General features: G+C 41.3%; 1 protein-coding gene across 1 annotated transcript; it reads left to right on the forward strand.

Annotated features, from left to right (window-relative positions):
- Window positions 1–1412: 1412 nt before the first annotated feature.
- Window positions 1413–11740, forward strand: LOC143420544 (collagen alpha-1(XXI) chain-like). The gene is made up of 4 exons (XM_076888733.1): window positions 1413–1489; window positions 11059–11176; window positions 11289–11425; window positions 11573–11740. The coding sequence occupies exons 2-4, from the start codon at window positions 11098–11100 to the stop codon at window positions 11738–11740; spliced, it is 384 nt and encodes a 127-aa protein (XP_076744848.1). The 5' UTR covers window positions 1413–1489; window positions 11059–11097.
- The last annotated feature ends 210 nt before the right edge of the window (window positions 11741–11950 follow it).

Below are 11950 nucleotides of genomic sequence, written 5' to 3' on the forward strand. Positions count from 1 at the left end.
TTCGTTTCTAAATTCCACTTACTGATGAAACTTTATTGAACTTTATTGAAGTGCTGAAAACAAGACTTCATTAAAACACTTCTATTTAAAATATAGGATCACCTCACATTTAAAATTGATCAGCAACCCAAAGGATAAGTATTTATTTTAATTAATCTGTATCTGTCCAAATGTGTTCCAATCCCTATTTTAGGGGCAAAATATGCTAAAAGGTTAATATCTCCTGGACAGTTTTTCCAGTTTAAAGCGAAGATCACGAGCCATCAGTACTGTTCATTGAGGCAAGACCGCCCTCTGGAGGAAACATCTGGAAATTACAAGAGTGGCAGTAACTACCAGCAGCACCTCCCATACAAAAGTGTGACAGCGGTATCCATGTAACTAATGCTGTATGTTGAATCTTGAACTTCAAGCTCATTAATAATGTGTTCGGTATATATATATTAACACATTATTTTTTCACTGCTGTGCTCATATGAATACACATAAATAAAGAAAACAAACAAATTATACTACAAAAAATTATGTCAAGCCTCCACTTTGCACTTTTCACAATTTTATTGTGAATTTTCAATTAAATCGATTTTCTTTTAGTAATAATGGGCTGAGATTACAGAGAGACAACACATTAGTTTCTCTCAGAAACATGTTAAACATAATTCTACTTTTTTATTGAGCAAAGGTAACCTCAACCTTCCCCGCTCTGCTGTTTGCTGTTACACACAGTTGAGTCTTTTGCTTCAGCTTAATTTTTAAGTACAGTATATGGTTTGATAACACATGTATCCAAATGTTATTGTAGAAAATGATGCTAAAATCCAAGTTTTCCCATGGGTTGGTCTGTGAGGAGCAGACGGAGTGTAACGTGTCATTTCCCTTTGTCAGTGATCGCGACTTTATCGCAGTGATTCAACGTGAGCCGCAGCTGCTTTTTCATCTCTCGCTGCAGAGCTTCTGTAACCCTTTAATTGAACTCATCTCCTGTACAGCTGCAGAAAACAGCGTGCTGTGAAACCACAGTGCTGCCGTGCTTTATTACACGACTGCTGATCACAGGCTCAACACTTGATCCCCTTTATCTCAGACTCAGAGAAACTGTTGTTTGACTTAACAACCTTCACTGAATGAGGCTCCTACTCTCACTTAGCTCAGTTAAGTTTATTAACTGTTTGTTGTTTATTTCACATTGAATGTTAAATGAGTCATTTATATAGTCAGACTTGTAAGCCTTTTTCACACATCTAGTAGCACCGTGCATGTAAGTGTGTGTGAGTAGATCCACACTGGATATACGTTGGTCTTAGTTGTGTCATATTCCGTGGTGGAGTTGGCCACAGTTTACAAAGGCCGCCCTGACACTCCCACTGCACCCTCTGCCAACCAGGAGGAGGACTGTCACTGCCGAGCCAGGCGTCCTCTCTCTTCAGCGTCTCCCAGCAGAGTCGCATTCATCATTGGCTTGTTGCAGCTGAAGGAGAAAAGGAGAAAGGTAAGGACCTGTCAACACTTCTTTATTACACATGCTCTCACACAGTGTAGCTTTATGAGGAGGAAGCCTGGACAGAGTAGCTGTCCATTAGATTGCCAGCTACTCTTCCTTTCCTGGACTTCTCTGTTCTGCCCATCTCTGCTCAGGATAGTGGTTGTTGTTTCATTTACTACTTAATCTGCGATATGCATGCATCTTGTCTAAAATGCGATGTTACCACAGCGTCAGTTTGGTTTGGCCAAAACTGACCGGCCATCAGGACAACAAGAAGCTAAATATACTGCAGAAGTCATACATCAAACTCTGTGATTATGGGTCAGAGAGTTGAGGTCCTCAGCTTTACTGGAAAGCACCAGCCTCCCTGTGTGTTTCTTGGCATGTTTAAGTTACGCTGTCAGTTATGTCTGTTCCCTGAAATAACTTCTAATTACTGTATCCACTGTACAGCAACACAATAAATTGGAAACGATGGAAAAGGTGTGTGCCGGACAGTTTTTAAGATCGTCATGGATCGCATGGAAGAAAAGTGCAGTTTTCAGATGCAGTCACCAAATATCTTTGAACAAGAGATGACAGTGAAAGTTCTGCTCGGTCACTGCAGTTATTTTTGACATCAGCTGCTCGTTGGTTTTTGACAGAGGAAAGATCGGATCTGGTAAAATATTACCTGGTTTGACGAGCAGGAGATACAAAGCAGTGTATTTGTAAAGGCTGCGTTGCAAACAGAGCTCTTTCACTGATGTCTTTGTACCTTTACCTGTGCTAGCTGTGGCTGGTTGAGCAGGTCTGTAGAAACATTGGTTTAAAATGTCAGGTTACCCTGAGCCAACATGTCATCACTCTGGGCAGACAAGATGAATCTATGAACTCTAACCCCTTCATTGTCCGAACACAACCCTATCGCATTATGTTACTTCACTGGGATGTTTTCCACTCTTCAGATCTTCAGGTCAGTCCCTAATCAGAGCACTAATCAAGTTCATGTAACTGTAACACAAATCTAGAAAAGGCACAAAACGTGCTGTTACGTAGAAAGAAGCAATAACTGAGCAGAGAAGAAGCAAAATGTGACTTGAAATTGAAACAGCATCTGTGAAATCTCAAGTAACTGGAAAACCTGACATAAATATTGAGAATTTCATTTACCAAACATTCTTTAGTGAAATCAAAAGTGTACTGCTCATCTTTTAAACAGGAGGCATTTAATCCGACAAGATTAAATCCAGATGTGAAGTTCTCATCACAGAGAACCTCACATCTGGATCTATATTTCTTTTTGTCTGTTACTGCATATAAGTGTTACATGACAATAAACAGGGATAATCAGGCTGCAGTTCCAACGGAACAAAATGTATTTGAAGGATCAGTCCCTGATCTACCCGTGAAACCGCAGGAAATATGTTTTGGACAGTGTTCAGAATATAGAGATAAATTAATGCCAGGATGTAGCCGACGGCATGAGGTCAAAACCGAAGCGGCCTAGCAGAACTACAGGCTGTAAATAAAAGATGGACACTGCTTTGGGGTCTTACAAAGAGAAAACTTCTTCTCTAAACAATAAGAGACACTCGATATATTTCAACTGTCAGAGTTTTATATTGGTTTTGTGAGTAATATTCATGTTCGGGCACATTAACGTTTCTGTTGGGTTTTGATTACACTCATAAAGTGTCATTATCATCTGTTAAAGCCTGCATCGAGTGTTTGTCGTATTACTGAGCTGTTAGCATGCACGAGTAGAAGGCTAGCTTTTTATGTGTGAAACTGGCTTCCATTCGTTATCATCAGTTTATTTCAATTTAAGAACATCTTGCAAGTTTCTTGTATTGAAGCAGGTGTAAAATTCACTTTTTTTAGGCTTGTCTCCAATTTTCTCTACAAGGTCATGAAGAGGAAGTGGAGTTGCTTGTCCAGATCAGCTCTGGTGAAGCACACGTACCCTCTTTCTTCTTTTTGATAAGGCTCGTACTTATTCTGCTGACCCTGAATCCACCCCTAGTTATTCTGCGCTAGGTACTGGGAGCTTCCCATGATGCACTGCCTCTTCTTCACTCTCTGTGTTTATATACTCCACTTTGCATTTAATCATTAGTTCTTTTCCACAGCGTGTCTTTAGTCCTGTCTCCCTCCCCTCACCACCATCAGGTCACGGCAGATGGCCCCGCCCCTCGCTGAGCCTGTTTCTGTTGGAGGTTTCTTCCTGTTAAGTTTTCCTTCCTACTGTAGGCAGGTACTCGCTCATAGGGAGAGATCGAATTGTTGGAGTTTTCTCTGTATTGCCCTCTTACAGCACAAAGTGCCTTCAGGGACTGTTGTTGCGATTTGGTGCTATAAACAGTGGAATGAATTGAACTGAATTAATGTCGAGCAGCGTGATGAGAAAGAAATGTAGGAGCTCTTTAACATCAGGAAACACTTTCCTGTTGAGTCTGTGGGCACAATCCCCATGTGTCAAGTCACAATTATTCTAAAAATGATATTTAGTTTGTCAAACATGCGCCCACCTTTTAGTAAAATAGACAGTAAAGCTGCTTTAGGGCACAAGTATCTTCTGTTTGATACGTTGCCTCAGAGAGTCACGTGCCGTCTTTGGAGAATACTTTTTGTAAGACGCAGTGGCATTAATTAAATGATGTGACACATTTATTGTTTGTTAAGCTTTCAGAGGAAATGAGTTACAAGTAGGTAAAGTGTGTGTAGAATGCAGGCGTCAGCATTTGAAAGCATTTTCTAAAGCGGATACAATGTGTCTAACTTCACGGCTAAAATAATACCGTTCCAGATTTATCCACTCAAAATGTATTGGAAAAAAAAATCATATTATTTTAACTGAGAAAGCTATAGTGTACTTGAACAGGTTGGGATCCAGTAGCAGTGCTGCTCTCCGCAGTCATCATATTACATGGACCAGTGAAAGGCGCTGAGCAATCCCAGCAACATTTATGCACCAGGAATGTTCTGGGATGCTGAAGCCAGCGGAGGCTGCTCGTGTGGTTGGTAAACTGCACTTCTGGTTTGCTAGAAGAAGAGTGAGGTTTTGGAGGAATTCAGGTTCGGTACACACCTCTCCATGTCTACTGACTGATGTGTGGAAAAGAAGAAGCGAGGAATGGTGGATGCAAAGAGAAGAAGCAAAAAGAGTGTCTGTGTGGTTTTTTCCAGACCTGGTAAAGATAAAAACAGTGAACGGTTATGAATGATCTCCACTGGTGTGTTGTTTCCCTCTTTTACTGTTGATGTTCTGTCTTTGGATGTCTTACATCTGTATCTTTTACTTTCTTTTATCCTTTTCCACCTCAGCCATTTAAAGTTGGGTTAAAAGTCCGCCTACTCTCTAAAGGAATCCAGCTGCTATAACGAAAGAGCTGTTTAGGATTTGTACTTGGACAAATACTCTCAGACAGTCAGCCCATGTTTAATATGAGCATCTGCCATTAGAGCAGCATGAAGACAGAAATGGGGAAACAGCATAACTTTAAATTTCACATCAAATCAATTGAATTGCGTCTTTACGTAATTTGTACATGGTTATAATTACTTGTATTTTAAAGTGTTGATCAGGAGTGTGTACGAATCAAGTTCTGTTCTGAGTCTTAGCCGGTCCCATCCAGTCTGACTTATTGCTCTCAGCTTGGGACTCAGCTTCACTCCAGAAAAGAGGACAGGTTGAGCTGATCTGTGCAGGCAGGCAGTGCCTACTTTTGAATCCAGCAGCCATTCATGTGGTGGAGCTAGTTCAGATACGCTGTTATCTAACTGGACAGAGGCTGCTCAGGGAACAGTCGCAAAGCTTCCCTCTTAGCTTAAATTAGAATTTGCAAAGTCATGGAAAAACTCAAGCATCCCAGTTATGGCAGCGTTCGTGCGATGCAAACATTTATCATTTAGGTGAATTAGCCCACTCTGTAGACCAATCGTTCCCATGTGTCATATAAGAGATGTTTGAATTCAGTGCCCATGTGCCAAACACTTCCACTCGCTATAGTAGGAAAAGCACAGGCACAGCTAATAACCTTAATTAGGGCACGGTGCCATTTAGTTGTACAAATAAGCCATTTCACTGAGCTCACAGGCTCATGTCTGAAGAAGAAAGGGTTAGTTGTACCAAAAATGTTAGTGTCTTGAAAAATACTTGCCAGTGTTAGCAACGATTGCCTGCTTTTATATGAAACCCACAGCTTATGCAGGTTTGTTTGGTTCTTCTCATTAAAGTGGGAATGTTGTCTCTTTTATGGTCGAGCAGGATGATTTAGAAGGCTGGTGGCTTAATCCCCGGCTCCTCCTGTTGCTCATGATGTGTCCGTCGGAGTGTGAGTGTCAGCAGTGAGAGTGCAGAGGTACAGATGAAAGCATTGTATGAGTGTGTGTGGGGGACTGGGTGAATGAGACTTGTAGTAGAAAGTGTTGTGAGTGCTCAAATTGAATAGAAAAGCGCTATATCCTCCTGAGAACCGAGGGAACGAGAATCTTCCCATTGAACTTTTTTGTGATTTCCTTCCTCTCTGGACGTTGTGGAGGCCACCCAAGCAAATGAGATATCTGTGGAAGGCCCTGCATGTCCTTTATTTAGTAGATCAGGACGTAGGAGGGTAGCTCAGAGGACATAAATGAATACGCTGGTTCTCGATAAAGAGACTTTCATAATAGGAAGCTAAATAACACTTTGGTACTGAGGCTGGTGAATTGTTCAGAAATGTGTAGAAGCCATGATGCACAGTCCAGCTGTAGTTTTATTGAAGGATGTAGGTATGAATATACATCTGTGTGCATATGTGTGTGTGTGTGTGTGTGTTTGTGGTTCTGAAAAGAAAGATTTGTACAACAGATGCTTAGTATTCACACATAAGGATGAAACATCCACACAAAGGATACTTTATACTTTCAACATGTTAGCAGTTAGCAAAGGGGGCTAGCAGCAGCCTGACATGAGGCTAAAAGCAGCAACTATTCCGGCGCATGTGGTGCACTAACACTGTAATTAGCACACGCTTCTGCACAGGCTGCACTGCAGCCTTCAAAGAGGCAGGACTCATTTCTACTATTACAGCCACTGCCTCCACATTAATCACAGTTTTCCATCTTTACCCAGGATGCTATACAACTGAACAGGCTTACACATTCATAATACAGCTGTGAGACTTTGGCTCAATTAAATATGTGTTTGCATTCAAACCATCAGTTCCAGTTTTATCAGCACATTCACAGAAAATATAATTGCTGCAGTTAAAATTACCAGGACTCAATATCTAATATTACAATAAACAATATAACTACAAGTATAATGCACACATAGCTCAGTCTGTAGCTTCAGTCTGATATTTCTGCCCCTGGGGTACCTGTGGATCTCCAGACTTGCTGAATGAGTTGAGCTGTCAGGGATGCATGTGCTGAGAGCATGACCTAGTGACAGCTGAGGTCAGATGAAGCTCTCATTTGGACAGATAAACTAGCCTCACTCTGTAGACCTTTTTCATATTTTTGCACATCAGCATGGGGAAAGCAGAGGTATAATAGAGATGACTTATTCCCATTAAGTGTCTCCATTAAGCCTCATGAGACATGACAGTGAATTAACATGCACTAAATGGAATGTAGCTAACATTACTGTAGTTTTTTCTCCCTGTGAAAGTTCTATTGAATTATAGTAAATATTAAAGTTAATATTGAATAGTTTAACATTTTAATGTAACATTGTGTCTTTTCCTTTCCTTAAGGAAAGATTCGGTGTTTGCTTACAGCTGTGCACTCACACGATTCCATGACATAAAAAGTGATAGCGAGGTAACTCTCCCACCTTGACATACAGCGGACAGTGAGAAGACCTGAATAATTATATTTGGGCCTTTAAATGATCAACATGGTCAATTATTCAATTGCGCATGTTTTTTCTTTATTAACGTGGCCTGATAATGTTGCACTGATTGGAAATGTTGCAGAAAATAAAAGCTGCTCACTGTATAGTGGGTGAAAAGTATAAGCACCCTTCAAAGCTTCAGTCAATTCAGAGTCAGTATCTGTGAAAGCCACGATACATTTCCCATTGTTCTTTTTACTATTCAGGGTGCAAAATCACAGTTAAGACCAGTGTTGAATTTTTACATTTTTACTTATGTCTGCTTATGCAGCTTAATTATCACAATAAAAAGAACATTAGCATCTCAGATTAGCAATTTTTCTACCATTCAGATCAGCCAGAAGCTAGCTACCAGCTGGTCTACTAGATAAAATGAGCAAGCAAGCTATAAAGCTAACCAACTTTAATCTAAACTATACAGTAATAAAATCTGGCACTTTCAGTCGCACTGCTATGGGCAACAAACACAAATAAGAGCTGCCTCCTAAAAAAATCTGCTGGAGTATTTTTAAAAGTAATGATATAGTAATTTCTTGCTGGAAAAGTACAACATATGGTATATTTTTACCCCAGGACCTGGTATGTTGTCATTTGTTGTCCAACAAAATAAAGACTTTCCATGACATATTGTCCCAAAACCTGGTTCAGTCACCCGTGTAAACAAAAACAAGAATGGACAAGAAGGCATTATTATTCTGGAAGAGATCCTCCCCAACACGATAGAAACGTTTCATGGTCGTTAACAATAATGATTCAGAACAACCTTTATCGATCTTCAGTGACTCTGCAAGTGGCAACAGACCCAAACTACACAGAGATGTTTGCCTGCATCTCATATGTGGCTCGAGGACTCCATGTATCAACCTGATTAACTCACGAGTGATAAAAACAGCACCCAGCTCATCTTTTCAGTGGCTCTTAATTCACTTTAAAGCAGAAACTGGGATTCATTCTAAAACTCAGAACACACCCATGATGAACCCATGCTCCTAAACACACAGAGGCCTTTTATAGTAAACATAGAGTTTGCCCATTTCAAGCCTGTAGCAAACTTACTACCCATGTTACCTACATATAACTTATATGGCGTTTAAATGTCCGTTTAATTTAAATTTATTCACCAGTTTGATCTTGTAGAGAGGAATATGTAAGCAGTAATACAAAAAAGTTACTTAATAACAATTCTTAGTGATTCCTGTCAAGGTTTTGCACACACTGCCTATTCTTTCGGTGTTTCTGGTTTAAAAATATTTCGGAGAACAAGCATTACAGGGAGAGGACCATGTCAAAGAAAGGTTGTGGTGGCTGTACTCTCTGCAGCCCACGGATCCTCCCCTGTCTTTAAAGCCTGTGCCAGCACAGCGCAGCCTTCTCTGCCATGCCTGTGTTTCTGCTCACGTTGTTATTTTCTCTGGGCCTGCCTTGTGGTCGGTGGAGCCATGTTTGTGCTGCCGAATGAAAACAGGGAAAGCTCCATCATGTGTTGCATGGTATGGCATGAAATAAAAAACTCACAAAAGAATTTTACAACACAGAGGAGGAGGAGGAGGAGGTGAGAGGAGAGGGGACAGAGGAGAGGGAGAGACAGAGATGTAGTCATTTCACAAGACACTCTGGACTCATTCTCACATCATATATCACATGCAGTATGTACCAGCTGCATATTACAACACAGTGTGTCCACTGGACGTGGGCTGAGTCCTTGGATACATGTTTTAGTGCTCAGTGTCTGTTGTTCAGGACAGAGTTCCTCTGGTAGCATGATTTAGCTCTAGCTGAAAACACACACAAAGCCAGTACGTAATGACTGTAATAACACTGAAGCATTTAAAGCAGTTATATCTTGCTCTAGCTGACCTCCAGCTGTTTGACTTCTCGTTCATGCTGTACTGACTACACACTGAGCTCGGTGACAGCAGTGAAACATTTGGTTACATGCAGGTGAAAGCGAATATGAAACAGAGTTTTTCAGCTTAGTGACAAGTTACTCCTTAAAGGCAGGCTAAATGTGCTCCAGGGCTGCAGGGTAACTGCTCACTGGGGAGCTCCCCAAGGTGGCTTAATTGCAGCCAGCTGATGGCTGGAATAGCAGCAGCTAGCAACAGCTGCAACAACATGATGGAGTGTGTCAGAATGGAAGTGTTGTACTTTTTGTTTGTCGTGAGTTTCGTGATGACAGTGGGGTAAAAAAGGAAAGGTTTCTTTCACAAGAGTTCTGCTGGCTTCAGCTGGTCTGAGGGGGGACGGCTAACCTACACATCTCCCTGGTGCACTATGTGTGGCACAGAAAGGGCAAAGTGCTGACGATGAAGCTATTCACGTACACTGATTTACTTTGAAGTAGCAAGTTGAGATAAAAATGTGTGTATTTACGTTTCATTTTGAGAAAAATGGTGTTGTTTTTGTGCTGTCTTGAGTGCAGGGAGCCAGTTTAGCACGTATTAGCGAGCCATATTGTTTCAGCACATGCAGAATATGGTTTCAATCACTTAGAAATGATAACTTGCACTGATTAACTGTTAAAACCCACGTAGTGTTTCACAGAGTGGTGAGCTCCTCCCTATCTGTACTTCTGAAACACAGCTAATGACCTGTTGCCAATCATAAAAAGAGACCAAATCAATGCTCTGAGAGCTTTGATAGTTTCTAGTTCCTGGGCTGGGAAATCCCTCTATGAGTTATGACAATGATGAGCAGGTTCATGGTTTGAAAATCTCTTTAAGCCATAGGCTCCTTAGCTACACAGGAAGTCTCATTTCCTCCTCGTGTTTCCACCACATCTGAGAAACTGTGAACAATATTCAAACTGATAACAGAGTGAAAAACAGCATCAATGACTGTCATATGTTTTCACACAGGAAGGAACAATGTGACAGTCAGAGTCATTGTGTCCTTATTGTGTTTGATGTGGCAGAAATGGAAAAGGAGAAAGCAGGGGTGTTATGGCCAAACCAGCAGTGATTGGCTGACTGATTTATGAGTCTTTATTTCTGCTTCTGTGTGTAACTGCATTGAATTACAGAGCAAACACAGAGTTATTCTTGCTGGCTTTCATTCTCAGCTCATTTGCATATGCCCACTCTGGTTCCCACAACTCAATTATTTTCTGACTATAACTTTATATCTAAATAAATATGTATCCACGGATCGAATGGACCTGCTTTGTGTGAATCCTGGGAAGTCCAGGGAATTCAGTAAAGATCCGCCCACCTAATTTCTTTTTTATTTGAAGTTATTAAAGATGTTGTACAATCATTCCACTCTGGAACAAGAACAAGAAGAGCCCCAAAATCCACATCCATGGTGCGTGTATATAAACGTGTGACCATAACTGTGCATGCAAAGACTTTTCTATGTAAGGAAATTCTGCACGTTCCACACACAAACATGTGCATTTAACTGCTGCAGCATTTTGCCGTGCAGTTGTTTACTTCTTATTTTTACTTCTCATAACTCAGCACCTCAGGGAAGCTCATTTACTCCTGTAACTGCTGTCTGATTGCGTCAGAAATCAAAAGTGTCGAGGAACGTTTTAGCACTGATGGCTCAGCTCACAGCTCTGTGCCGTACAGCGTGCTCGTAGAGCTAATACCTCAGCAGGTTTTGGGGGCGTGGTCATAGTTTAGGCCATAATTTAATGGTAATCTGTTCATAGGTGTGAAAGAATGTTTGCCTAATCGTTACGATAAGAAGCTTTCTTTTTGTTTTTATGTAGGTTGGGCTGGCCTGCGGTGCACTGTTCTCCTACAGAGCCATGTTGCTGTGGTCAGTATGGAGTGTAATTTTACTACTGACGACAGTGGATGCTGCAGAGGAGGAAGATGTGAGAGCAGGTACTGATGACATGCACCTTTGCATGAAAGCAGATCATAAAACTGATCTGTTAAGTCTCCTGAGTGTAATGGCTTCTCTTTAATGACCGTGTATATATCTTTATGTGCACAGGCTGCAGCACGGCTGTCAATGACCTGGTATACATCATTGATGGCTCATGGAGCGTTGGCGTCTCGGACTTTGACACTGCCAAGCAGTGGCTCATCAACATCACCAGCCAGTTTGATATCAGTTCCCACTACACACAGGTAATGCTGCATGCTGTGCATAATGAGAATGATTTGAACAACCTCCAATTTCCTTTCAGATTTACTGCAGTTTTCCTCACTCGAGTTATTTGGTGCATTACACACAACAGAGATCCACTCAGATAAGTTTTGTTGTGTCACCTGTAGGTGGCTGTGATACAATACAGTGACACACCTCGGCTGGAGATTCCTCTTGGGAAACACCAGGGAGTAGCAGAGCTCATCAAGGCCATACGGAGCATCAGCTACCTGGGAGGAAACACACAGGCAGGACCTTTTCTCCTTAAATGTCCTAATTTGCAGAAGAACATATAAAATCATGTATCGTGGGGATGTGTTTAGAATAAACAGATGCAGCAGCATCGACATGTATGTAACACATGCCGATATTTGTATTTCTTGACTTATTCGGTGACTGAATAGAAATGAGCTAACCTGAGGTGAAGGAGAAACTCACAGAGGGGTTGGCAAGTAGCTTTAGCTGCTGCAGGTTGCTTTGGTGTCAATGGGGGAAATCCAAAAAGC

This window comes from Maylandia zebra, linkage group LG9 (genome assembly GCF_041146795.1).
Source record: "Maylandia zebra isolate NMK-2024a linkage group LG9, Mzebra_GT3a, whole genome shotgun sequence".
Taxonomy (NCBI): Eukaryota; Metazoa; Chordata; class Actinopteri; order Cichliformes; family Cichlidae; genus Maylandia; species Maylandia zebra.

Excerpts from the sequence above, each read along its gene's own strand:
- LOC143420544 (XM_076888733.1), top strand. The coding sequence starts at position 11,098 with ATGTTGCTGTGGTCAGTATGGAGTGTAATTTTACTACTGACGACAGTG. Across the intron at positions 11,177-11,288 it reads GGAGGAAGATGTGAGAGCAG|GCTGCAGCACGGCTGTCAAT; the intron begins GTACTGATGACA and ends TTATGTGCACAG. Across the intron at positions 11,426-11,572 it reads TCAGTTCCCACTACACACAG|GTGGCTGTGATACAATACAG; the intron begins GTAATGCTGCAT and ends TGTCACCTGTAG.